This window comes from Bos taurus, chromosome 7 (genome assembly GCF_002263795.3).
Source record: "Bos taurus isolate L1 Dominette 01449 registration number 42190680 breed Hereford chromosome 7, ARS-UCD2.0, whole genome shotgun sequence".
Classification (NCBI taxonomy): Eukaryota; Metazoa; Chordata; class Mammalia; order Artiodactyla; family Bovidae; genus Bos; species Bos taurus.
In genome coordinates this window covers 2,669,409-2,696,352 of record NC_037334.1, presented here as the reverse complement: position 1 = coordinate 2,696,352, position 26,944 = coordinate 2,669,409, and the positions used below count along the sequence as shown (strand labels likewise).

Genomic DNA, 26,944 nt, shown 5'->3' with positions numbered 1-26,944 from the left:
CAGCTGGAAGCTTTTTTTGGGGGGGGGTTATGTTTTTAAATTGTTAAGTTTCTCTGTGAATCAGATGTCAAGATGTTTTAACTTAAACAACCTTGTTCAGAACGTACAGAGCTATTAGAAATCTATGAAATTTTACATATTTATGGAGGGAAGATTTATTCATAATGAAAGATGCATAGCTCCCCACCCCTCTCACAGGAAGGAAACGTGGTACAGCTGGAGATGTTAGTCAGGTGGGCTTTTGGGTGAGGATGATAGAGACGGTGCTGTCCAAGTATCTGCTAGGTGGGGTCAGTACCTTGGGGGAGTTGCAGAACCACTGGCAAGGTAGTTGAGGGTCTTATTATCAGAGGAGACGTCCCCCAGCCTGGCCCCTGCCTCCAGCTAAGAGCTGGCCTTTTAGAGGCCACACTGCACAGTGAGGTCTGGGGGAGTAGACGGTGCGGGTCAGTACCACCGCTCCACCCAGGGCTCCAGGTCAGCTTGGCCAGCTAGACCCTTGGCAGGGAGTCCACTGGCTCTTGTGCGATAGGGGTAGCTTCCTCCGTCAGATCCTGTGACTGTGACCCCCAGACAGGTCCGGCCTTTTGTCCCTGCTGGTGTTGCCCCTGATGGCCCTCCCCTCCTTTCCAGATGGGAAGCCAGTGGAGGTGGACCCTCACCACATCCTCATTGAAGACCCCGATGGCTCGTGCGCGCTTATCCTGGACAACTTGACTGGTGCCGACTCTGGCCAGTATATGTGCTTTGCAGCCAGTGCTGCTGGCAATGCCAGCACCCTGGGCAAAATATTGGTGCAAGGTGAGCCCTGAGGGGAAGGCCAGGGTATACGTGCCCAAGCCCCACCCTATGGGCATTATAAAGGTATCAGCCCTGGTTGGGGGCACATGGATGGAGCTGCAGGGATGGTTGTGCATATCTGACAAGTCTGGGAGGCTCACTGGTGGGGGTGGGGTCCTGGTCCATCATGGTGTCTCTCTCTGTATCTCTGTGTCTCTGTCTGCATCTCTGCCTCCACCTCCTTTTCTATTTCTTTCTCTGTATCCATCTCTGTTTATCTGTTTCTGTCTCTCTTTTTGTCCCTCTGTCTCCATCTCTGTGTCTCTGGTTTTCTTTCTGTGTTGTCTCTGTGTCTCTGTTTCTTTTCCTCCATCTCTCAATCTCTCTCTTGTCTCCCCACATTCCCTGGGCCCCGCAGTCCCGCCTCGGTTTGTGAACAAGGTCCGGGCAATGCCCTTTGTGGATGGAGAAGATGCCCAGATCACCTGCACCATCGAAGGTGCCCCATATCCTCAGATCAGGTGGGCCACCAGCTGGCTTGGCGGTGGGGCAGCAGAGGGCACACGGGCCTGCCCTGGGGCTGTCCTGCCTGCCTGAGAGGTGCGGGTGGGCAGCCTGTTAGCTGGGTCAGGGCCGGCTAGGCACAGAACTGCCACCTGTCCTGTGAGGAGTGGGCGTGAGAGGGCTGCGGCACGTTCTGAACACGGCTCTAGCTGCCATGACAAGGACATGGAACCGGCTGTTCCTTGGGTGGGTGGCGTCCAGGAGGGTGGGCTCTGTGAGGATACTTGGAACTATGGGATAGGTGAGGAGAGGGTCCTGAGCATGGGCGGGAGACCCACCTGACTGCCCTTGGGGCTGGCTGCAGGTGGTACAAGGATGGGGCCCTGCTGACCCCTGGGGGCAAATACCAGACCCTGAGTGAGCCCCGCAGCGGCCTTCTGGTGCTGGAGATCCGGGCAGCTGGCACGGAGGATCTGGGCATCTATGAGTGTGAGGTGAGGTGGGTGGGGCTCGGGGAGGGGGTTGGGGGCCTTGCCTGGGGAATCCCGCCTGGTGACTATCACCCTTGACCACAGTGAGAGAGGGGACCCTAGGCCACTGTCGCCCACTGTCCATGTGGAGAAGATAGGGACTGAGGAGCAGGCCCTGGGCGGAGCCCCCTTGGTCCTCATGGTCTGGGGGCACTGGTGGGGGTCAGGGGGAAGGTATGTGCTAGCCTTGGCGCTTCCTGACCGCCAGCCTCCTCTGTGCTGTTGCTCCGGGCAGCCTGCAGGGGACATTGCGGTGCCTGCTCCCAAAGGCAATTCTCAGAGAAAGAAACAGACCCTCAGTCAGCTCTGGACCTGTGCTGGCCACACACGGTGATTTAAATGTAAATCAGTTAAAGCTAACATTTAAGTAAAGATTCACTTCTAATTCACGTACTCAGAGCCCACGTGGCCACTGTGCTAGACAGAGCAGGTGGAGAGTGTTCCGCCTGTCTCAGGGAGCTCCTGGTCACGGGACTCGGTAGCTGGCCTGGTACCCTTACCCATGTGGCCAGGCTCTGCGGCTCTTGAAATAGCTGCGGTGGGCCCTGCATGCCACCGCTGGCCTGTGTGGCCTCACAGAGACTGCCCAGGCCCCCTGGGGAGCCACAGGCTGGAGGTGAGCCCCTGCTCTATGCCCTGCAGTTGGTGAACCGGCTGGGCTCCAAGCGGAGCCGTGCGGAGCTGCTCATGCAGAGCCCCGTGCTGCAGGCCCGGGAACAGCACCGCGTGGAGCGGCTTGCGGCCGTGGAAGGTGAGTGCCTCTGCGTGCGGTCCAGCCTGAGCTGAACCCCCACAGGCTGGGGCAGGGCCAGGAGGGGTAGAACCCTCAACCCTTCTCGTCAGAGCACACTTCCAGGAGGAGGGGAAGCACGATCGGAGGAGGGGACTCAGAATGGGGGCCAAGCGCTGGCGGCCCATGCCTGACTGGAGCCACATATGTGGGGGCCAGAGAAGGGTGGGCTGTGAACCAGAGCCTGGGAAAGGCTGATGGGGTTGTCTGAAGGGTCAGGGGACCCCCTAAGCCTGCTAATAACCATTCCTGGGGGGAATAACAAGTGCATATGCAGGCCAGACCTGGGCCTGGAGCTGCCTGCCAGGCAGTGTTCAGAGAGGTCTTACAGGATGGGTGGCAGGGGCAGCTACACAGAAGCAGGCTGATGGGTCCCAGCTTGGCTCCTGGGAGAAGGAACGGTGTCAGGGGCACGATCCTTCTGCAGCAGGCGGCCCTGGCTAAGGAAAGGACAGGGTGCTGTGGCTTGGCCTGGGCCAGGCTGGGAGGGGTCTGGGCTGCAGAACGGGCCTCACTAGGGAGCAGCATGCTCCCAGGCAGGTGGTGAAGGATGACAGGACATCTCCCTCTGTGGCTCCAGGGTCCCAACCAGGATGGCTGGGATGGCGAGGAGGGCAGTTGGTGTCTGTTCAGTTCAGAGAGTGGCCTTACAGGGCTTGCAGGGTGGGTGACAGCCTCAGGGAGAGTTTCTCCTGGTCTGAGCTGACTTACCTGGAAGGGGCTGCCAGGACAGAGATTGAGCCTCCCATCCTCGGGGGCATGCAAGCAGAAGCTACACTGAAACACCTGGGGGAGCTCCAGCTCTCACAGTAGGGCTGGGTTGGGGTCTGTGTCCTCCCAAGTCCTGAAAGTTGGCTCCTCTGATGCCTTGAGCCCCCAGACCCAGTGCCTCCCAGGGTCCAGCGTGCGGGGCTTGCTGTCTGTCTGGACTCTCACTGAGTCAGCCATCTGGTGCCAGAAGGGCGGGCCTAGGACCTCTCCCACTCTGTAGGGCCCGCCCAGAGACCCTTCCTCCCTCGTGGGCAGGGGTCCTGTTCATCAAGCCCCAAAGGGCACTGGTCAAGCTGGCTCCCACTGGAGGCCCCCACGGCGTCTGCTGGCACCTCTGCTGTGCCCCTGGTGGTCTTACGTGGCGCACGGCAGGGCTCAGCACCCTGTCTCGGCGGCGACAAGTGCATCCCACAGAGCTCTCAGTCCACCGTCACAACGGGCCTCTGTCTGGGCCCTGTGGATGGAGGGTCTGGAGGAGGGCGGCGCACCCACGCCAGGAATGGCCTTGGCGCCTCACAAGGCGAGGCCAGTCTTCACAGCCCCTGGGACTGGAGCCTGCCGCCTCCTGCTTCCTAATCCTGACCTGCTGCTTCATCATTAACCCGGTGGCTCTGCAGCCAGGACGGGCCCTGGCTGGCCCCGTGGGGTGGGGCGCTGCCCCCTCGCTTGTGAAACTGCGCCGGGCCGAGAGCCCTGCTTGGCATGGCTGTACCCCTTCCATAATCACCAATACGCACTGGATCCCAGAGCCCCCCCGGATGACAGGTTAGATGAGGAACAAGGTGCCAGGAGTGTAGCAGCCCACGGGGGCCCTGGTCACCACCCCTAGAAGCAACAGAATGAGTCCCGCGTCAGAGAGGAGCAGGGAAAAGGCCCTGGATCGCTCACTGTTGTGTGCGCAGGGGGCGGCCTCCAGGCCACAGACAGGTTGGTGTTCCCTGGGCCCAACTTCGTCTAGATACAGGGCATTGTGGCTGCCTCCCATTCTCTCTCCCAGTAGGCTGCCCTCTCTCCAGGAGGCCGCTTGCACAAGCACATGCAGGCACACACAGTCACACACATGTGCGTGCACACACATGCATTATGGACACACGTGTGCACGCGTGCACAGTAAATGCGGCACCCAAGTGCCATACAGACACAGCTGGGACATTTAACTCATATTCGTTGGGAACAAGGCTAAAATAGTCACGGTCATCTAAAGAAGTCCTTTTCCACCTGGCACAAAGTCCCACAGACCGCAGACTAGGAGGCTGTGTGCCCTGGGCCACGTCACCCCCTCAGCTTTCCCCCAGTCTGGTGAGAGGGACGTTGAGATGTATGGGTGCTGGTAGCTGGCGGGCTGCCTGCTCGCCCGCTGACGAGGCTGGGAGGGAGCATATCTGTGCCAAGCTTGGCCCTGCCCAGAAGCTACAGAGGAAGAGGCCTCCAGATGGTGGGGAGTAGGTGCTGCCGGGTCCTGGATGAGTCCCGTGCTATCTCTGGGATGTGGGTCCCTGTCAGCAACATGGGAGCCACAGGGCTTATCCTGTTGGCTCCAGGGAGGAGGACAGCCAGGACAATCAAGAAACAGTTGAGTGTGTGGGATGCTCCTGGCTCGCTCAGAGCTCAGGATGCTGCTCAGACATCCTCAGGTTGCTCCCAGAGGGCCTTCTGTGGCCTGACGCCCAGCACTCAGACAGGCTACCTCTAGGACTCCAGAGTCACTCTGCCCTGGAGAGAGGTCCTTTGGTCTTAGAATTCTTTGTGAACTAGGCACCAGCCCTCCACCTCCCGGTTTGGCTGCCAGACACAGGCCATTCCTTTCCCCTTTCTAGGCCTTGGTTTCTATGAAAAGAGGAACTTCAGGGCCTCCCAAATACCCAGGGCTCCCTGGGTACTTGGACTAAAGGAAGAGCTTGGATTTCTGTGTGGGCAGCCTGAACAAGGCACTTATTCTCATGAAGCTCCTGCAAGACCCCTCAAGGGGACAGGGCTTCTCGCCCCACGTGGGACGCATGGTCACCGCAGCGCCTCATCCCCAGACCCCCGGAGGAGGCACTGTCACCGTTTCAAAGGTGAAGGGCCTGGGGCTCTACGCCGAGACATTCCTCCTGGGGGATCACACAGTCCAGCAGGGTTTGGAGCCAGTGTCCTAAGCTGAGCGAGTTACCACACTGCCGGCCCACTCGGATAGCTCAGCCCCCAGCGCTGGCTGATCTGTAACCCTCGCTATTCCGACTGTTTTCTTTGTAGTCACTGAGCAGGAGACTAAGGTCCCCAAGAAAACCGTCATCATGTAAGTGCAGGCGTGTTCCTAACCCTCCCTCTGACTGCAGTGCTCCCTGCATGCCCACTAACCTCCCCGGATCTTGCCTGTGTAGCCTGGCCCCTGGCTTGCCTGACTGCTTGCTCCCGTGGTCTTTGTTCACCACACAGACTGCCAGCACTTTGCAGACACTCCCAGAGCATTCACCTCCCCTTGAGACCTTGCCTACCACATTTCAAAGCTGTCTGTCCTAGGGTCTAGGTACCCTCTCCATGGCTCTGTTGTCTCAGCAGGGTCGACTTATTCTGCACATCCCAGGGCTCACCCAGGGCTTGGACTCAGAGTCATACTAGTCAGGGAAGAGCAAAGCCTGAAAGTTTCTTCTCCAGTGTGCTGGAGGCAGAATGCTGCCATCTAGTATCCTAGGATCTAGAGCATTGTCCAAGGGAACTTTCCGTGATGACGGAAGTGATCTATGTTTACACTCCACTCCAGCGGCCACTAGCTGCGTGTGGCTACTGAGCATTTGTCTAGTGTGGCTGAAGAACTGGATTTTAAAATTTATTTTAGTTAATTTGATTTTAATTAAAATAGTGTAACCTTAGTGAACAGTACAGCTCTAGGGTCCTTAGGGGTTTCCGCACTCAGCCCTCACACTGAGAAGGTGGGGAAACTGAGGTTCAGGGAAGAGAGAAGCCTTGCTCGGGGTGGCTCCCAGTCGGAAGCTGGCTGAGAACTCATTCCCTGGATGCCACAGCCACTGTCCCCTTCCCCACGCTTCAGTGCCTCCAAGGCTGAGGAAATGCCATACATGTTGATAATTGAAGAATACAAGAGGCCCAGAGCAGTCCAGGGCTAGGTGAACGGGCAGAAGGCAGGTCTGGTTTTGACCTGGATGATCTGGAAGGACTTGCAGTAGGAGGTGAATGAAGTGGAAGGGTGGAAGAGCTTGCAAAAGCTAGGAGGCAGTCAAAACTATGATTTCCTAAAGCCAGATGTCTGGGAGGCTCTAAGATGGGGAACCTCTTAATTCCCCCGAGGCAGAAGACCTCCTGTAGGGGCCTGCAGCTGGTGATGTTGCTGCAGAACCCATCTTCAGACATTGGATATGTCCTGGATTAATCCTTCCCTGATTTTCTCCCTTCTCCCCCAGAGCAGAGTGCGGCCTCACAGTAGATGGGGCTGCCTGGGGCAGAAAGACGTCCCATCCCTGGAGGTATGCAGCCATGCCAGAGTTTTTCACAGATCAGCTCTACATTTCATCTGTGAGGGGAGCATTGTTATCTATGTTTTATGAGTGAAAACATGAAGGAGCAGAGATGGGGCCAGGCTGCCCACTGGGGACTCATGCGTGTGGGAGCCTAGACTAGGTAACTCACAAGGCACCCTCACGACCAATCTGTCCCAGGCTTAAGGAGGCAGTAACCCTCCCCCTGCAAGGACATGTACCCCCTCACATGAGGAATGGAGAGAGGCAGCTGCCTGGCACCGCATCCCCCAAGGGCACACCACACAGTGAGGAGCTCTGGGGAGCCAAGGGGTACCAGAAGGAGACCGGGCTTGGAGAGAGGCTCCTGCCACCTGGCAGCCTCAAGTGGTGTGCCACTGGCCTCAGGGCAGGGGGCCTCCATGTCTCATGGGGGCAGCAGTGAGCCAAGCAGGGGGTTGCATTTAGGAGGTGTGGACTCACTGTCCTGCCTCAGCAAATCAGGCCACTTGAGGCCAGAAGATGGGTCCTTGCCCAGGTTCCCCTGACATGTGGGCAGTCTCTGACTCAGGAACAAGCCTTGCGCCGCTGAGCCTTGTGTGAAGCAGGAAGGCAGGCCTGCAGCCCTGAACAGACCTCGTCTCCATGCCTCGGCTTCCCCACCAGTTAAGGGGGCACAGCGTTTTCCCTGTACCAGGGGAGGGCCAGTGGAGGCAGGGTCTGTCATCGCTGTGCACCCCGAGGTGTGGCCACACAGCTCTGTGCCCGTGCCCACGAGTAACGGCTCCCAGTTGGAGCTGTGGGTTAGCCAGAAGTAAAGCTGAACAAGAAAGACAGAGTCCTAGTCATTGCAGGCAGCTGGTAGCAGCACTGAGTTGTCACCACATGCATGCCAGATCCCTCTTCCTGAGCCCAAGAGGAAATGCAGGTCTAGGGCCCAGGAGAGCTATGTTGCTGAACGTGTTCCTGCTCCCTGCCTGTTACTTATTTCACCCTCAGTACCTGGCAGAGTTAGATGCTGGTTGGCGGAGGAGGGCCTGGGCTGATGGGGGGACTTCTGAATCTTGGCTCTGGGAAAGTCTCAAGCCCTTTTCCAAATCTGTCTGCACGTCTCTGCGAGGCCCCTGGCCAGAGCCCCATGCATACTCACTCACGTGCACACGGACTTGAGTTCTCGCCCCTCATCCCCCTGCGGCCCCACCGGACCTCGTGGGCTGAGCTCACACCGCCCACGTCGGCAAGCCCATGCCCAGAGCCAGGAGTCTTTGCCAGGCCTCATATCCCAGACCCGGAGGCCCAAAGCACGGGCTGCACGTCCCAACTCTGGCGTCCCCCTGCTCCGCAGTCCCTGACTGGCGATCTCTGAGGCACCTGCCCTCTGAGAAGCCACCCAAACCCCCACCGCCTCCTGCCATGATACAGAGCACAGAGCAAGCGTGAGACTGACGAGGAAGGCGATGTGGCTTGTCCCTCAGCTCTGTAAGGAGGGCTGGTGTCTCTAGAACGGGACAGCCACGCACAGGAAGGGATACCGGCGCATACGTTACAGACCCGCTGAGTGACACTGCACGCGCCCCCCCATGCCTCACCTCTCTCTCTGAGGTCTGCACACTGGGTCCCAAGTGTACGCAGATGGCCAGATGGAACTCTGTGCTCCGGTGCTTTGGTTCTCTGGGTGGGCATCTGGGGCCTGGGCTCAGGCGCATGCGTAGGAGTTTGTCTATGCGGTTTCGCCACTTGCCTGCTTGGACACTAACCTGATCTCCCTTGCTGGCCCGCGAATGTGCTGACAGCAAGGGCACTGGGTGAGGCTGTGGGGCTCTGTGCCCATCTCCTCTCGGCCCTCTCCCCACAGAGAGGAGACCATTACCACTGTGGTGAAGAGCCCCCGTGGCCGACGCCAGTCCCCCAGCAAGTCTCCCTCCCGCTACGGTCACCCCACCAGCCTGCCCAGGCCAGGCCTGCTGGCCCCTGAGCTGCCACCCTCGCCAGAGGCCAGCAGACCCTCCAGGCCTGAGGCGGAGCCAGGCCGGCGGCCCGCCGTGCCCACTCTGTTCGTGACGGAGCCTGAGACCCACACAGCAGGCCCGCCGGGGGGCACTAGGCCCCCGCCCAAATGGGTGGAGGTTGAGGAGACCATTGAGGTCCGGGTGAAGAAGACCGGCTCAAAGGGTGCGTCTCTGGCCAGAGAGACGCCTGGCAGCTCTGAGCAGCTTCACTTCACGCTGCCTGGAAGGGTGTCTGGAAGAGACCCCAATACAAACAACTCCAATAACAAGCTGCTGACCCAGGAGCCCCCGGCCGCGGTCACCGTTGGAGAGCCCCTAATTGTCTGCGTGGAAACGGGGCCAGAGAGCCCTGAGCCGTCCCCTCCCTGGGGTGCTGAAGAGGGAGCCCTGCTGGAGGAGGGGGAGAGAGATGCCTACGAGGTGGAGGAGCCGCTGGGTGCTGATGGTCTGCAGGGCCGTGATCCCAAGATCCTCACACACCACGGTCGTGCCCTCACCCTGGCCGACCTGGAGGATTACGTGCCCCGGGAAGGGGAGACCTTTGGCTGCAGTGGCCCCAGGCCGAGTGCCGCTGATGACCCGCCCTGCGAGATCTCGGTGCTGCAGAGAGAGATCAGCGAGCCCACCGTGGGCCAGCCCGTCCTGCTGAACGTGGGGCGCCCCCCAGACTCCCGGGCCCCCCCTGGCTGCTTCGGCCGCATGCCCAGGTCCCGGGAGGCATTTCCATCGGGGCCGCAGGGCCGGGGCCCCACGGGCGTCTCCTTCTGCTTTCGGGAGGCCCAGGCCGGAGGCGCCGCGACCCAGAAGCCTTCCTTCTGCACTCAGGTTCAGCGCTCTGCGGACAGCGGCCAGAGCAGCTTCAAAACCGAGGTTTCAACCCAAACGGTCAGCTTTGGGACTGTGGGGGAGACTGTCACCCTACACATTCGCCCAGACAGGGACATGGACCCCAGCCCCTCCCAGGGCTGAGGCCAAGACCCTCAGGGACGGGATGGCTGGGGCTGAGATGAGAGACTCTTGGACCTGGGACCCCCTGACGAAGCTGCCGTGCTTGCACGGGGCAGCAGGAAGAGGAAAGCGGCGTTGGGACCCCGCCCGGCACCAGCATCAACTCACCACATATCCACCTTGGGTTTTCAATCAGGAGAGTCCCAAAGCTGGCACGCCTCGGACACGGGTGCTCTGACCTCCCCTGGCTGTCCACCAGCTCAGGACTCCAGCCTGCCCTCCCCTTCCAAACCAGGCGATTCCTACCTCACAGGACTTGGTCGTCAGCTGAGGACGGTGCATGCATCCATGATCTCAGAGGCTCCTCAAGCTGCTCTGAGAGCATGGGGCAGATTGACTTGCAGGCTGCCACTCCAGGCTCGGGGCTGCAGACACAGGGAAGGTGCTTGGGCATCCTTCCTGCTCCATTCACCAGGCAGGGGCCGCACGGGCCTTGTGTGTGCCAGCTTAGGCCCCCATCCCAGTGTCCAGGCCTGGCCCAGCCCTGGCTCTCACCCAGGCTAGGGGTCCCAGGCTCCTGCTCAGCAGGGGCTCCCCCCACAAAACTACATCTTAGCCCTGAACACCTTTCTTGGCCTCCAGGAGGCCTGTGTGGGGCCCAGCTCTACAGGCCCTCCTAGGCCTTCTCAGCAGGGTGGACCAGGGTCTGTGCATGGGAAGCAGTCCCATCCGTCAACCCTGATGATGCTAATAAACCGGTTCCTTGCACTGCCTCTGCTTTTCTCATTTTTGCTTCTCCACCTGGTGGTTCCGGCGTCTCAGGAGGGAGGGACCCTCCTGGCCCTGGAGACCAACAATGGACAGCCCAGGCCCCTTCCATTGGTAGCCGGGGTGGGCACCCAGCATCAGCCTGTGGGTGCTGGCCAGTCCCACGGATCCTGGGTGGAGGCATGATGGTTTGCCTGTCCAGCTTGCTCACATGTGGGCTCAGGGGCTGTCACAGCGTGGCTGCGGCGTCCACAGTAGTTGCCCCCAGTCTGCTGGGGGTCAAGCAGGTCATCCTGTGTCCTGTGAGCCTGAGTCCTTTGTCAGGACAGCCATGGGGGCATGATGGGTTGGGGTCCTGACAACCTCCTTGGAGTGGGGGCAGCGCAGGATGGTCGCCCCAGCGCCACAGACTGCAGACAGACAGCACCCTGCCCAGTGGCCTCTTCAGCCTGGGGGGCCCAAGAATACAGCAGATCACCAGGAGGGAGGCTCTGGAGCATGGGAGCGAGCTCCATAGAGGGGGCCTTTTTGGAAATGGAGCGGTGGGTGTCCCAGAACAGCCACAGGGGGACTGGCAGTCAGGTGGAAGAGGAACTGAATTGGGGGCTGAGGGCAGGAAGCCAAGGGCCTGGAGGGTCGAAGGTTCCCTTGGGGAGTTGTGTCGGGGGCTGGGCAGGGACCAGGTGAGAGTGTGGTGGTCTGTGTTGGGCTGGGTGGGGAATGGGGGCTTCCCTGGGAGGCAGGAAGGCAGCCCACCCTGTGAAGGTCTCTCGGCTCCTGATTGGGCATCAGGCTGTGCTTAGCTTTCCTAGAACGTGGGGCTGGACCCTCCTGAGCCTGGGTGACCCAGTACCCTCAAATCCAGAGTGGGCTACAGAGCAAGGCGAGCCCCAGGATGATGGGATGGGACTGAGACCGAGGGGCCACCCAAAGTGGACGGTGGGGGTCCAGGCCCTGCTGTCCCCGTGGGAACTGACGTTCTCATGAGGGCATCTGGGAGACACCCTGGGGGTGGACCAGTCTAGCACTTGCTGGAGTGCCATCTCTGGCACAGACCCCTTCTTCTCTCAGGGGCCTCCACCTTTGGCGCTTCCTGAACCCAGTGGGTGGCTGGAGCGGGAGGGTGAGGAGGGTGGCCTCATCTGGACAGTGTCCCTCTCCCAGGCCCCGGCCCCCCTCACTCCTGTGCGTCAACCTGCCTCTCCTACAGATGCTGCCGTCCCAGCCCCAGCTGCCCCAGGGCAGGAAAGCACGTCCATCCAGAGGACACAGACGTGCCCTGAGGCTCCAGGACCTTCCACAGGGGATCACAGCAGCCCCAGCCCCAGCCCTGGGGGGCTACCTGCACTCCAGGGGGCCAGCCCGGAGCCCCCAGCTGTGGAGGCTGGGGCCGCATCCAGTGAGGCCTGGCAGCAGGTTGAAGGCAAAGTACCCCTGCTTCCGGGACCCCTGTCCCCACCCATAACCGCCCCTCCTTTCTGACCCCACTTTGGTTACTTTGGGTGCCCATCCCACGGGGGTGAACTGGCAGAGCCTGAGACCCCTAACATTCTGTTGGCTCTACATGTCGGGGGTCCTGGACAAGGCCTGCCCCTCGCTCAGCCTGTGGAACTAGTTGCCGGGATGGGCTCCGGGAGGTCCTTCCCACTCTTGGCATGTGGCCTCCTGTGGTCAGCCCTCAGCCGCCAGCTTGGAGTGCTCCTGGGGAGGTGGGGAGGAAGGGAGAGAGGAGAGAAAGGGTGTGGGAATGGGGAGACTAGGGAAGAGCAGGGAGAGGGATGGGGGGCAAGGAGGAGGAGGGGGGGACCAGGAGGAGGGGAAGAGGGGGGGACCTGGAGGGAAAGGAGGATAGGAAGGGGCAGAAGTGAGCCGTGCCTGGGTGGACCAGACCCTGGGGGTGTGCTGCGGGGCCCTAGCCCCAGTCCGGGGGCAAGGTGCCCACACGCAGTTGGAGTGCTGAATCTGTTCTCGAGGACCCTGTGCACTCAGAGCCCCTGCTCTGTCTGTGCTCCTATCTGCTGGGCCTCAGGCTGATGCAGCGGCCTGTCCTGGGGAGTTGTCCCCAGCCCTGTCCTGGGCTCCATCTCACCGGGCCCCTTGCCTCCCACCAGGCGAGCCTCCAAAGGCACCTCAGCCTCTCTCCCACGAGGGCCTCAAGCAGACGGCTCAGGCACGCACTGAGGTCCTGGAACGCACAGTGCCCATTCGGTAACCTCCCAAGCTGGCTGGGGGGTGAGGGGACGTGCTGGGGGCAGGCTGGGGCGTGGGAGAAGGAGAGCAAGGGGTGGGATCACAGCAGCCTGCACTCTCCTTACCAGCCCCACCCTTAAGCTCAGGGCAGGGGGAGGCCACCTGGGGCAAGGAAAGCGGGGGAGCTCCCTTCTTCACCTAGGACTGGGGCCTCGGGCTGTATGTCCCCTCCCAAAGAGTCTGCTGCAGCCCCCTGAGTAGGCGGGGAGCAAGAACCCAATCGCGGCCTCCCACACCCCAAGAGTGGAAGGGTGAGGCAGACAGCTAATTCCACTCCATGCCCCAGGATGGAGGGCGCTGCCTGGCCAGGAGCAGGTGAGCTCTGGGACGTCCACAGCCACGTGTTCACGGAGACCACACACAGGACATACGTGTACCAGACCAGCGACACGCCTGCTGCAAGTAGGTGGGGGCCTGGCGGGTCACACGTGTGCCTTCCATGCCCCAGGCTAAGGAGGGATTTCCAGGGCGGGGCCGGCACAGCCACCTGGCACACCCCAGCCTTACTGAGGCCAGGGCCCCGGCTGCCTCTCTCCCTGCGTGCCCTCAGAAGGCAGCAGTGACCAGGACGTCAGGGCCCTTTACCCCACGCAGAGTTGGCATGTTCTTGTGGCCTCAGAGAGCTGAGGCTGAAGCAGCAAAGACAGGGGGTGCATTTCTGGACCATCAGGGGTGGGATCCCTTCCCTTGGAGGCAGCTGGGCTCTTTCACCCTGGAGTATGTCTCAGGGCCTTCCTGCCCAGCTCGGGCAGCAAGACACACGTGGCGTTGCTGCCATTCCACCCAGGTCTGGGTGTCTGTGCATGGAGGCCAGGCATGAGAAGATTTCAGCGCAGAGTAGGCTGTGGCGAACACAGCCTGGCTTCTGCCCACCGGCTCCTTCCCCCACCCCAGGCCCCCCGTCCATGCAGGTCACCATCGAGGACGTGCAGGCCCAGAGGGGCGGTACGGCACAGTTCCAGGCTGTCATCGAGGGCAACCCACAGCCCACAGTGATCTGGTACAAGGTAGGGGCAGGCCTGGGTGAGGGCCTGCCTGCGGGAGGGGCAGTGTGTGGTGCCCCCGCTGGCCTGGGCACGGGGCTCACCGAAGGTCAGGCTGGGCCGTGGCACTGGGGTCCCCCAGGGTGTACTGATGGCCTCCCCGCGCTCCTGTGTCTCCAGGACGGCACCCAGCTGGGAGCTGACCCCCGGCTCAGCCAGCAGCAGGAAGGGACCACCTACTCCCTGGTGCTTAGGGACGTGACCCAGCACGATGCGGGCGTCTACACCTGCCTGGCCCACAACCCTGGCGGCCAGGTGCTGTGCAAGGCAGAACTGCTGATCCACGGGGGTGAGTGGGCCCCTGAGCTCTCACAGGTTCAGGCACAGGAAGCTGCTCCAGCAGATACTGTGACGTTGGGGGACAGAGGCGCTGGGTGATCATCTTTACTCATTCTTACAGCTTCCCCTTCTCTGGCTACACGGGACAGTGAGCACAGCTCTAGGAGGAAACTGCACTCCTTTTATGAGGTCCTGGAGGAAATTGGAAGGTACCTCCTCCATCCCAGCCCCAGGAGCCTCCTCCGCTGGAGCCCCACCTCCTAAGACCCTCAGCCTCAGCCTCCCAGAGTTCCTATGTGCAAGTTTCCGACCAGGAGCCCCCAGCCCTCCCGCCCATTGCACCCCTACCATCCCCTGCTTAGAGCTCGCTGAACTCCCTCAACCCAGAGCCCTGCCCCCACCGAAGACCTGCTTCTCCAGCCCTCACCCTCTGGAGCCCCTGCCTCCTGCAAACCCCCATGTACAGAGTACCTGCTGGCCTTGCCAACTTGGCCTCCTCCAGTGCCCACTCCCGCAGCTCCTGCTCTCCTGGCACCTCTCCTCTCAGGAAACCGCCTCCCCCAGGAACCCCGCCCCCAAGCTCTGCCCCCCAGGGGCCCCGCCCCCAAGCTTCTGTCCCCCAGGAACCCCGCCCCCAAGCTTCTGCCTCCAGGGCCCCCAGCACGCTGTCCCCTCCCCCCAGGGGTGTGTTCGGCTTCGTGAAGAGGGTGCAGCACAAGGGCAACCAGATGGCCTGTGCTGCCAAGTTCATTCCACTGCGGAGCAGGACGCGTGCCCAGGCTTATCGGGAGCGGGACATCCTAGCAGGCCTGAGCCACCCGCTGGTCACTGCACTGCTGGACCAGTTTGAGACGCGGAAGACCCTGATCCTCATCCTGGAGCTGTATCCCACCTCACTCTGAGGGTGTCAGGTGGTGGGGCGGGAGGTGGGGGGGAGTGCCCCCGGCAGACAGTGGTCTGCAGGGCTGGGTGGAGTCTGCGGTGCTGGTGGTCCCAGGCCCAACTGCCTGATGGGGGCAGCCCGTGCCGCTGGCATTGCGATGCTTCCGGACTATCTGCATGACCCTGGCCCCTCCACCCCTACGTACTGCCACTCCACATAGCTCCCAGCTCCCAGTCCCTTGGGTAAGGAATTTAGGCAGGGCTTCATCCAAAAGTCTGTCTCCTCCTGCTCCCCCATTGGCCTCCAGCAGGAAACTTGGGCTTCTTACCTGACTTTGGCATGCCCCAGGCACTGATGCGTCTTTGCATGCCAACACACGCTCCAGGGAGAGGCACACGCCCCACCCGACCCATCCTGGGTCCTGTATGCCTACCACACCCCCACACCCACCCCAACCCCCCGTCAGCATCCCCTGCAGGAGTCGGGGTTGGGGGGCAAGGTGGCATGCCACTCCCACTCTGCTGCCTCCCACTGTCCTCCGTCCCTCTACTTGGGGGGCTTTGTCCCTCCCATCCTCCTCAACCGCAAGCACCAGCCTCCCCAGCATAGCCCCCACCCCCACCTGGAGATAAGACTGCCCCCAGGCGGCGCGAGGCTTCGAGGGTTCCAGAGCCTAGAGCTTTCCTTGACGGACTCCCAGGTGTTCGTCGGAAGAGCTGCTGGACCGCCTGTTCAAGAAGAGTGTGGTGACCGAGGCCGAGGTGACTGCTGCCCGGCTGCCCACCCGGCTGCCCACCTGGGTGCAGGGCTGTGCGTGGACCTGGCCAGGCCTCCTGTCCCTCAGACTAGCTTCCCAACAGAGCACTCCCCCTCAGAGACCCTCATGGGCTGCTTCAGCTCCTGTCAGCTCTCAAAGCCCTCCGGTGGCTGGGGCTCCCTGCTTCTCCAGCCCCGATGGCACTGATCGAGCCACCCAGCCCTTGCCTGCTCCCCCGGCCCCTTCCCGCTTTGCTCAAGCTGCTCCACACACCCAAACCCATCCACCTGGGGGCCCAGAGGAATCTCCCAGCTACAGGGCTCCCTGGGGCTTTGCGTGGAACCTGTCCTGCAGGAGCCCCCCAACCCCCAGGCTCAGATCTGGAAGGAAGTGGAGGTCCTGTTGGTGGAAGCAGGCAGGGAGGTGAGGAGAGGGGTTCTGGAGGCTGGCTGAGCACCAGCTCTGCCACAGGTCAAGGTCTACATCCAGCAGCTGGTGGAGGGGCTGCAGTACCTGCACGGTCAAGGCATCCTTCACCTGGACATAAAGGTACGTGGCTCCCTGCTGCCCCGAGCCCAGGGAGGAGCTGCTGGAAGCCTGGGGCCTAGGGCTGAGGGGAGAAGGCCCAACACTCCCAGTTCCCTCTGAGGACTTCCTCATCTCTGGGGACAGGGAGCTCACCGCCTTACAGCAGCCCCTTCACCTTCAGGTGGGGGGCAGCTCTGATGGAGCAGAAGCTATCCCCAAGGGCGCCAAAACCTGCTCCCGGGGCTGCCTATGGCCTCATGCTGGCCTCAACCTCCTGCGGGGGCAGCCCCTCAGAGACCCCTGAGTGTCCTCCCCAGGCCTGGGAGCCCTGGGGGTTCCTTCCTCAAGGTGTGCTCAGCCACTCCCGACTCTGCCTGACAGCCCCCCAACATCCTGATGGTGCATCCTGCTCGGGAAGACATTAAAATCTGTGATTTTGGCTTTGCCCAAAAAATCACCCCGGGAGAGCCACAGTACAGCAAGTACGGCTCCCCTGAGTTTGTGGCCCCCGAGATCATCGAACAGACCCCCGTGAACGAGGCTTCCGACATCTGGTGAGTGGGTGGGTGGGGGTGGGTGAGGGTAGGGGTGGGGGTGGGGTGGGTGAGGGTAGGGGTTGGGGGGGGTGGGCCCGCCCGCCCTCTGCCTCCTCCTTCTCATCGGACCAGGTCTGGAGAGACTCACGGCTGTGATTTTGTTCTGCAGGGCCATGGGGGTCATCACCTACCTCAGGTGAGCAGACCCCTGCTCCTGTCAGCTCTCTCTTCTAAAACCAGCCCAGACCCCTCCTCAGCAGGCCAATGGGAAGCTGTTGAATCGCTGACTGCTCCTTAGCTCAGAGACGCAAGACCCAGGGGGCAGCTATGTTGGGAACATGCCGTCAGCCAGTTCTGATATGGGGTTTCTGCCAAGCACTGCTCACTCACACCCTGTCACAGAGGACCTCTGCTAGGTCATGGGGCAGAGCACGGAGCTCTTCCCCTAAAGGGTCCCAGCTGTTGCTGCCCCGAGGGCATCAGTGGTGTAGACTGAGCCTGGATTCACTGTCTCAGGCTAAGTCCCGGTGCCCACTCAAGATGACGCTTGATCCCTTATCCCAGGCCAAGACTGGATCCTCACCCCAGCCTAAGACCAGATACCCACTCCAGGCTTAGCCTGGATCCCAGCTCCAAGCTAGATCTCTGAGCAAATCTGAGACGCATGCTGGGATTCTCAGGGCTGAAGGCGAGAGGTGTCAGGAGGCATCTCCAGTCAGGGCTGGGGGCCCCCAGTCACTACATCCCCATGAGACCCCTGTCCTGGCAACCTGCCTCCCATGGGCCCAGAAATTCAGGTCACAGCTGAAGGCTAGCCATGTTTCTGCTTCCAGCCTGACCTGTTCATCCCCATTTGCTGGAGAGAGTGACCGAGCAACCCTTCTGAATGTCCTGGAAGGGCGGGTGTCCTGGAGTAACCCCATGGCCACCCACCTCAGTGAGGACGCCCAGGACTTTATCAAGGCTGCTCTGCAGAAGGCTGTGGGGTGAGTATATACATCTGAGGTCCTGCACCTGCCTCAGTGACCAGCTGACCTCTTGGCCTGACCTGGACCTTCCTCCCCCACCCAGGGCTCGGCCCAGTGCTGCCAAGTGCCTCGCCCACCCCTGGTTCCGGGTAAGTAGGCTGAACATGGGCTGGCCTGGCTCAGAGGGAGGGAGAGTGAGGCCAAGAGGAGTGGGGGCCTGCCTGGGCTGCAGGGTGCCCCGGGGGCTCCCCCCACCCGCAACGTGGCTCTCTCACCTGGGCGCCCCCAGAAGTCTGTGCCCGCGGAGGAGGCCCACTTCATCAACACCAAGCAGCTGAAGTTCCTCCTGGCCCGCAGTCGCTGGCAGGTGGGCTGCACTGCCTCATGGAGGGGTGAGGGGCTGGGTGCAGAAGCGGCCGGAGGCCAGAGAGGGAAATGAGGCCCAGAGGGCTGGCTCTGTGTCCCTTCTGGGTCTGCAGAGCAAGGGAGTGGGGCCGGGCACCCTTCATTTCAAGTCTTTGCTCCCTGAGCCAGCGGGGTGAGGCGGGGCAGCATGCAACATTTCTGCCAAGGTGGGGACAAGATGACAGAACCCTGGGGACCATGTGTTTTAAGGCCCACTGTTTCCTGAGATCCCCTCTGGCCTGGGAAGGCAGCGGGTCCCCTGCTGACAGGCCCCTGTCCTCCACGCCCCCAGCGCTCCCTGATGAGCTACAAGTCCATCCTGGTGATGCGTTCCATCCCAGAGCTGCTCCAGGGCCCGCCCGATAGCCCATCCCTCGGGATTGCCCGGCATCTGCGTGGCGACGCCAGCGCCTCCTCCAGCAGCTCCTCCTCCTCCGACAACGAGTTGGCCCCGTTCGCCCGGGCCAAGTCGCTGCCATCCTCCCCGGTGACCCACTCCCCACTGCTGCACCCCCGGGGCTTCCTGAGGCCTTCGGCCAGCCTGCCTGAGGAGGCCGAGGCCTGTCCACCTGCTGCAGCCTCGGCTCTGCCTGCATCGCTGCAGGGCGAGGAGCCAGCAGCGGCCCTGGGTTGTGTGCCCCGGCAGAGCATCATCCGGAGCCTGTTCTACCAGCAGGTGGGCGAAGGCCCAGAGCTCGGGGGCCCGTCCACAGGGGGCAGGCGGCACCCTGCCCGCCGGCGGCACCTTCTCAAGGGTGGCTACTTCTCGGGCGTCCTGCCGGGACTTCGAGAGCCACTGCTGGAGCACCGGGCACTGGAGGAGGCGGCTGCCATGGAAGAGCAGGCTGCCCAGCAGGCCACAGCAGCCTCCTTGGAGACGGCCGTGCAGATGCCCAGAGCAAGCACCCAGGAGGCCTCTGGCTCCAGCCACTCCCGGGACCGTGACCCACCAAACACTGCCAGTTCCTCCACCAAGGCCTGCAGCAAGGGGCAGTGTCCCGCTCCGGCTCCCCTGAGTCCTCAGGATGCCCAAGGAGAGGGCACGCCTGGAGGAGGTGCACGTGCCAGGGAGAAGGAGCATCCAGAGGGGACCCCACGGGGGCTGAGACTGCCCTCCGCCAGTAGTGATGGGTGCTCCATTCAGCCACAGGAGTCGTCCCAGGACTGCTGTGGAGGGCAGGCTGCCCCTTTCTCTAAGCCCCAGTGGGTCCCGGCTCCCCAGGATACTGTCCCCCCTGCGTCCTTGGCACCACAACCTTCTGGCTCCTTCCCTTCAGGGCCCTGCACAGAGGCCCTCTTGTCATCCCCTAGCCCTTCCTTCCCAGGAAAGCCACAGGCGTGTCTGCCCCCTGCCCAAGCGAGCCCCCAGGTAGACTCTCAGAGCGGGCTGAAGGCCGTCCCTCTCACCAAGAGGCCTGGATCACCCAGACCCCCAGAGCCAGCCTCCCAGATGGGCACGGAGCCTAGCCCCTCCCTGGATGCTGAAGGCCTGGTCCAGGAGACAGAGGACCTGTCCCCGTCGTCACCCAGCCTACAGCGGCCTCAGGAGCAGGCGACCACACGGAAGTTCTCCCTGGGGTGCCGTGGGGGCTACGCAGGGGTGGCGGGCTACGGTACCTTTGCCTTTGGGGGGGACGCCGGTGGCATGCTGGGGCAGGGCCCCATGTGGGCCAAGATGACCTGGGCCGTCTCTCAGTCCTCGGAGGAGCAGGATGAGGCAGCGACCGAGAGCCCACCACCCCAGGCCAGCACAGCGCCTGCACCCGAGGGCGACGGAACCCTCCGGAGGGCCTCCCAGGAGCTGAGCTCGTGGGAAGACATCGGTGGGGGCTCTCAGGTGTCGCTCGTACAGATCCAGGACCTGTCCAGGGACCCAGAAGCAGCAGACACCGTGTCCCTGGACATCTCAGAGGTGGATCCTGCCTACCTCAATCTGTCTGATCTGTATGACATCAAGTATCTCCCATTTGAGTTCATGATCTTTAGGAAGATCCCCAAGCCGGTGGAGCCAGAGCGTCCATCCTCCCCTGAGTCTGAGGCTGGGGAGGAGCTGGCTGAGCTCCCAGAGGCTGCGTGGCCCTGGCCAGCCAGCCTGGAGATCACAGAGGAGCCAGAGGACATGGAGGCCCTGCTCGGGAAAGCTGCCGGCGGCAGGAAGCGCAAGTGGTCACCCACTTCGGGCAGTCTCTTCCACTTCCCTGGAAGGCACTCACTTCTGGAGGAGCCCACAGAGCTGGGGCTACGCCAGAGGGTGAAGGCCTCGGTAGCCCACATCTCCCGCCTCCTGAGGGGCAGGCCTGAAGGTTACTACCCCTACCCTACCCTGGAACTGGGCACATCCATGTTTCCCGCTCTGCACTGTGGGGCTCCTTGGCCAAAAGGATAGCTCCAGAGCTCTCCTGGGTGATGCAGGAAGCCCCCCATCCTATGCTCCTTCCCTGACCCGGTGCTGCCCACACCTCCCAGGACACATTGGCTTGTTTCTGAGGTCACCTTTGCGGCCTCCAGTCCCTCCCCATGTGCATCTGAAGCCCAGCGGTAATGCAGCTGCAGTTACACCCCCACGGAGATAGGAACTGGCCCGGCCCTCCTTGATCCTGATCCCAGAGCCCTCAGCTGGCCCGGTGGCCCCTGAGCTGCTGGCCTAGCTGCCTGCAGTGGCTGACACATGGGGTAGGGAGGGGTGGTGCCCTCTGCCGTGGATTTAGCTCATCGCCAATAAGACCCCCTGGGACTGGGCTTTTCTGCCACATGGGGATCCCCAGAGCCTTCCCCTCATGCTCCCAGAGAAGCCAGGCCCCCAGAGTATGACCTCCCTCGCGTGGCCACTTCCTTACTGCAGGTCTGGAGAAGGAGAGTCCTCCCCGGAAGAAGGCAGGCCTTGCTTCCTTCCGCCTGAAGAGCAAGGACCGAGGTGGGTACACTGCCCAGAGGCGAGGCCCCTCACTGCAGCCCAAGGGACCTGACTGTGGGGAAGGGGAACCCTGTCAAGACCAGTGCAGGGTGGCGAGGGGGAGCTCACATCCACAGGAGCTCAAGTGCACACGGGGGGACTCTGGTGCCCCTGCAGTCAGGAGCCGGCAGTCCTGGAAGCCTTCCTGGAGGAGGCGCTGGTGTTGGAGATGAGCCGGGTGGGGATGGGGCTCATCTCCTGTATCCCTGCAGTGGGGGTCGGGCCTTGCTCTCAGGCCTAAGGCCACCTCTGAAGGCTCACGTCCCCTCCGTTCCCCAGCACCGTCGTTCCTAAGGGAGCTCTCGGATGAGACGGTGGTTCTGGGCCAGTCTGTGACTCTGGCCTGCCAGGTGGTGGCCCAGCCAGCTGCACAGGCCACCTGGAGTAAAGGTAAAGAGGTCTCCTGAGGCTGAGGGCCAGGGAGGCAGGGTACTCCTTCCGGGCATTCCTCTCACTGTATAGACGGAAACTGAGGTTCAAGAGGGTGTGGGTCCTGGGCGTGACCCCTAGGCAGGGCACCTGCTGGGAGCTTATCTTGAGGCTCACTCTCTGCTGCTGCAGATGGGGCTCTTCTTGAGAGCAGCAGCCGCCTCCTCATCTCCTCTACGCTCAAGAACTTCCAGCTTTTGACCATCCTGGTGGTGACTGCTGAGGACCTCGGCATGTACACGTGCAGTGTGAGCAATGCGCTGGGGACGGCGGCCACTACGGCCATCCTCCGGAAGGCAGGTGGGTCGGCCGTGAAGGGCCCAGGGAACGTGAGGCTCAGCGCCCGGGCACCCACAGCCTGGCCCTACCAGGGTCTGGAGGCATTGGGAGGGGACGTGGGAGAGGGTGACACAGCTGGCCAGGCTCCCTCCCTGACCCCTCTTTGGGGGCTCTCCTCCTTGCATTCCCACAGTACCTCCCTGTCTCTCCAGTAGTGCAGGAGGCGGTGACTTCCCTTTTTGTATCTCTATTACAGTCCAACCATGCTCTCAGAACACAGCACCAGGGTGTGTTTCTGGGAGACCCAAAGCAGAGGCTGCGAGCCTAGCTTTCAGACCTCTGACCTGATCCCCAGCCCCTACCTGCCCTGCACCACAGTCTGGCAAAGCAGAGGCCCCCCTGACTAGAGCCTAGGGTTGGTGGGGGGTTGTGAGCAGGGGCCATTCCATGGGGCTCCTGGGTGGGCACTAGTGGGAGGGGAGCCTGGTGGGGTTGGGCAGGGCAGACACCTCCCAAGGCCCCTCATAGGAGAGGCACTGGGCTCTTCCTACCAGTCAGCCTTGGAGAGGACCCCGAGAGAACTGGACCAGGGGCGGGTGGGCCTGATAGTAGGGTGAGGAGGATGAGGCAGGCTGGCTGGGGCTCAGAGCTTCCATGGAGAGGTCCTGCAGGCCCACCCCGGACTGCTGACTGTGGGCCCTGCAGAGCGCCCCTCTTCCTCGCCACGGCCGGACATTGGGGAGGTACATGCGGACGGGGTGCTGCTGGTCTGGAAGCCTGTGGAGTCATACGGCCCTGTGACGTACATTGTGCAGTGCAGCCTGGAAGGTATGGGGCCACTCCCGAACCCGCCCCTCCTGTGGGAGGTGTGGGGCCGCTCCTGAATCCATAGCTCCTGGGGGAGGTGTGGGGCCGCTCCTGAACCCGCCCCTGCTGGGGGGTCCCAGAGTCACTGTGGGTGGGGGCAGGGGGCTGGGGATGCGCCTGGCCGCTCTCTGCCCCTGTCGGGCCTCTCCACCCTGACAGGGAGTGGGCGGCCGTGGCTGGGCTGCCTCTCACTCGCTCCCGTGTGGTCCAGGCGGCAGCTGGAGCACGCTGGCCTCGGACGTCTTTGACTGCTGCTACCTCACAGGAAAGCTTTCTCGGGGTGGGGCGTACACCTTCCGGACGGCCTGCGTCAGCAAGGCGGGCATGGGCCCCTACAGCAGCCCCTCGGAGCAGGTCCTCCTGGGAGGGCCCAGCCGCCTGGGTGAGCCCCTGGGCAGGCCTGTGTGGGAATGCACTTGCCACCTCCACCAGTCACACACTCACTTGAGGTGGTTCGTTCTGCCCACTAGGCCCCCCACCCACAACAGCCTGAGGAATGAGAGGGCAGAGTGTTGGGGGTTCAAAGAGGGCCTTCCTGTCAGGTTGGGAAGGGGTGATGGGAGAAGAGACTGGGGGAGATGGCGGTGCAGGGTTGCCCTCTTCCTACAGCCTCTGAAGAGGAGAGTGGTGCCACGGGGCCGGCCCGGCCCCTGCCCAGCATGCAGACCTTCGCCTTCCAGACGCAGATGAGAAGGTGCAGGGCCTCCACCCCGCTGGCTCTTCGCGCTCTCACCCCAACCCCGTGCTTTCGCCCCTCTGATCACTTGCGTCCACATTGCCTCAGCGTCTGCCACCCTCTCCCCGACCTCCCTGCTGGGCTTGCTTCTCCAGACTGGGGGGGAGGGCGGGGTCTGGCCTGAGCCACCAGCCTGGCCTGCGCTCCTCCCCAGGGGCCGCTTCAGCGTGGTGCGGCAGTGCCGGGAGAAGGCCAGTGGGCGCATGCTGGCTGCCAAGATCGTGCCCTACCACCCCGCGGACAGGGCTGCTGTGCTGCGGGAGTACGAGGCCCTCAAGAGCCTGCGCCACCCACACCTGGCGCAGCTGCAGGCTGCCTACCTCAGCCCCAGGCACCTGGTCCTCATCTTGGAGCTGTGCTCCGGGCCTGAGCTTCTCCCCTGTCTGGCCGAGAGGTGAGGGCCACCCTGGCCTGGATTCCAGGCTCAGGACCTGGCTGGAGCACTGTGGTCTGCCTCCTCACCCACCTCCTTGCCCCGCCTCCGCCCGTCAGCCCACCAGAGTCACTCAGTAGATCTGGGACCTCCTTCCTAAGCCCACAGGGAAGGCTGGTGCTTCCTGATTGCCCTGGGGCTGGCTGTGGACAGAGCCTGGGTGCCCCTCCCCATGTGCCCCCTAACTGGCCCTCTGCCCCCAGGGCCTCCTACTCGGAATCAGAGGTGAAGGACTATCTGTGGCAGATACTAAGCGCCACCCAGTACCTGCATGCCCAGGGTATCCTGCATCTAGACCTCAGGTCGGAGAACATGATTGTCACAGAGTATAACCTGCTCAAGGTCATCGACTTCGGAAACGCCCAGAGTTTGGCCCAGGAGAGGGTCCTGCCCTCAGAGAGATTCAAGGACTACATGGAGACCATGGGTGCGCAGGGCGCAGACACCAGGCCTGATCTGGGGGAGGGGTGTGCCGGGAGCAAGCCCCAGTCCTGTCCCCCTGCCTCGTCTACCGCAAACAGCCCGTGACCCCCACCTGTGCCGTCCCCAGCTCCGGAGCTCCTGGAGGGCCAGGGCGCTGTCGCGCAGACTGACATCTGGGCCATAGGTGTTACAGCCTTCATCATGTGAGTCTCCACGTGTGCTCTGCGGGGTGGGCGGGCAGGAAGGAAGGGCGGGCCTGGAGTCTGTTGGTGGTGACCCCAGGTCTCTGTGACTCCCGTCCATTGAGGGTAACGTCAGTCACGTGACCACCACGCACACAGGTTGAGCGCTGAGTACCCGGTGAACGGTGAGGGAACGCGAGACACGCAGAAGGGCCTGCGCAAGGGGCTCATCCAGCTGAGCCGCTGCTATGCCGGGCTGTCTGGGGGCGCTGTGGCCTTCCTCCGAAGCACACTGTGTGTGCACCCCTGGTAAGCAGCTCCACAGCTCTGCCTGGCCCATGCCCCTGTGCGCTAACCTGCCCGTCGCGGGGGGAGCGCGGTAAACGCTGCCCTTCCGTGTGCTCCAGGGTCCGGCCGTGTGCATCCAGCTGCCTGCAGAGCCCGTGGCTGACGGAGGAGGGCCCAGCCAGCTCCCAGCCCGCGGCGGTGACCTTCCCGACCACTGGTCTGCGCGTCTTTGTGCGAGAGCGCGAAAAGAGGCGGGCACTGCTGTACAAGAAACACAACCTGGCCCAAGTGCGCTGAACCCCTGGCCCTTCAGGGCCCCGCCTCCCGGTCTTTCAGGACTCCCTGCGTATGCACGCACACGTCAATAAAAAGCAGCACTCGATGAAGTGTCCTCTGTTTCATTGTTTTGTGTTGGGGAGAGGGTGAGGGCCCTGCCACCTTTCTGGTGTTTGGGGGAGAGCAGGGCTGTCCTGGGCTATGTGCCTGCAAAGGCAGCATTAGAACCAGAGCGCTCTGAGCCAGTGCGGTGTGCAGGCAGCTCCATACTCTCACGGGTGGGTGTGTTTTTTTTTCTGTGTCAGTGTTGCTTCAGACATGGACACACGCCCAGGTAATTTGCAGAGAAATGACTGTGGGCAGGTATCCAGGATTCCAGCTTGTTCTACCACAGCATCGTTCCTGGCAGTGTGGGGGTGAGGGGCTCAGGCTGGAGCAGGTGGATAGCAGACACTGCCCTCTTTTCTCAGCAAGTCTCATGGAACGGGCAACCGAGACAGGCTGGCGAATCCAGCCCTCCTCGCTTTCCCCGTCTCCAGAGAACGGTGTCTGCACACTGGACATCCACCACTTAGCTCTTACTTGGACCCAAGAGCCCTCATCGAAAAACCAAACATTTCCAAAAGTGAACTGACACCTCCCCACCCCCACCCAGCCACTAACTTTCCCTTCCCGCTGCTGTGTGAGCTGCCACCTGGCTCCTGGGCACGGACACCTTACGTTGCCACATCAGCTGCTCCCCCCACCCCACCCCCTCACTGGCTCACTTGGCAAGGCGGGAAGGGAGCCAAGGTGGGCACAGGCCCTGCGCTTTCTTGGACTGGCAGGGTTCTGCTGTGACCAGAGAGGCTTCACCATCGCGCTCCTGCCTTACCCCCGGCGTGGCCCTGAAATGACCCATCAGCAGCCGCCTACCACTCTCCTGTCGTGTGGAGTGGTACCACTGCTGGAAGAATCCTCTGTGCTCTACCTATTATCCCTCCCTCTCTTAACTCCTGCAAACCGCTGAAAGGATTTTTATTTTTTTTTACTATCTCCATAGTTTTGCCTTATCCAGAATGTCATATAGTTGGAATGATATGGTATATAGACTTTTCAGATTGACTTTTTCACTTAGTAATTATTTAATTGTCTTCCATGTAGTTTTGTGGCTTGATGGAAAATGTTTCTTCAACTTTACTTTTGTAGTAATAAAAACTAATCATTTTAAGTATTTTAAGCGTATAGTTCAGTAGTTATAGATTTGTACTATTTACAACCATCACCACCACTCATCCCCAGAACTCTCTTCATCTCGTGAAACTTAGAGTTTATAACCATTAAACACCAACTCCTCAGTCTGCTCTCTCCTCAGTCCCTGCACCTGCCATTCTACTTTCTATATCTATGAATTTGACTAATCTTTGTTGTTTAGTCACTTAAGTCATGTCTGACTCTTTTATGACCCCATGGACTGTAACCCTGCCAGGCTTCTTTATCCATGGGATTTCCCAGGCAGGAATACTGGAGTGGGTTGCTGTCTCCTTCTCCGGGGTATCTTCCTGACCCAGGGATTGAACTTGCATCTCCTGCACCAATCCACTTGGGAAGGCCCATGACTATTCTCTGGAGAAGGAAATGGCAGCCCACTCCGGTACTATTGCCTGGAAAATCCCATGGACAGAGGAGCCTGGTAGGCTACAGTCCATTGGGTCGCAAAGAGTCGCACACGACTGAGCGAGATAAGTGGAGTCATACATTATTTGTCCTTCTGTAACTGGCTTAGTCACTTAGCATGATGTCCTCAAGATCCATCCATGTTATAGCATATTGCAGAATTTCTTTCCTTATAAAGGTTGAATAATATTCCACTGCATGCACATATCACATTTCAC

At 61.6% G+C, this 26,944-nt stretch overlaps 1 protein-coding gene across 1 annotated transcript in view; it reads left to right on the top strand.

The window, feature by feature from the left end:
* The window catches only part of OBSCN (obscurin, cytoskeletal calmodulin and titin-interacting RhoGEF), a 234,361-nt gene extending 209,185 nt beyond the window's left edge, over positions 1-25,176 (top strand). The window contains 30 exon segments of the mRNA XM_059888870.1: positions 634-801; positions 1,199-1,301; positions 1,649-1,778; positions 2,457-2,565; positions 11,766-11,978; positions 12,667-12,763; positions 13,092-13,207; positions 13,700-13,812; positions 13,969-14,137; positions 14,249-14,336; positions 14,810-15,010; positions 15,711-15,771; positions 16,239-16,316; positions 16,677-16,849; positions 17,001-17,027; positions 17,665-17,817; positions 17,903-17,948; positions 18,089-18,166; positions 18,497-20,507; positions 21,047-21,118; positions 21,437-21,547; positions 21,719-21,886; positions 22,571-22,693; positions 22,944-23,114; positions 23,342-23,426; positions 23,623-23,862; positions 24,105-24,328; positions 24,452-24,527; positions 24,666-24,815; positions 24,914-25,176. Of these exon segments, the coding sequence (XP_059744853.1) occupies positions 634-801; positions 1,199-1,301; positions 1,649-1,778; positions 2,457-2,565; positions 11,766-11,978; positions 12,667-12,763; positions 13,092-13,207; positions 13,700-13,812; positions 13,969-14,137; positions 14,249-14,336; positions 14,810-15,010; positions 15,711-15,771; positions 16,239-16,316; positions 16,677-16,849; positions 17,001-17,027; positions 17,665-17,817; positions 17,903-17,948; positions 18,089-18,166; positions 18,497-20,507; positions 21,047-21,118; positions 21,437-21,547; positions 21,719-21,886; positions 22,571-22,693; positions 22,944-23,114; positions 23,342-23,426; positions 23,623-23,862; positions 24,105-24,328; positions 24,452-24,527; positions 24,666-24,815; positions 24,914-25,091 (5,732 nt within the window). The 3' untranslated portion in view covers positions 25,092-25,176.
* The last annotated feature ends 1,768 nt before the right edge of the window (positions 25,177-26,944 follow it).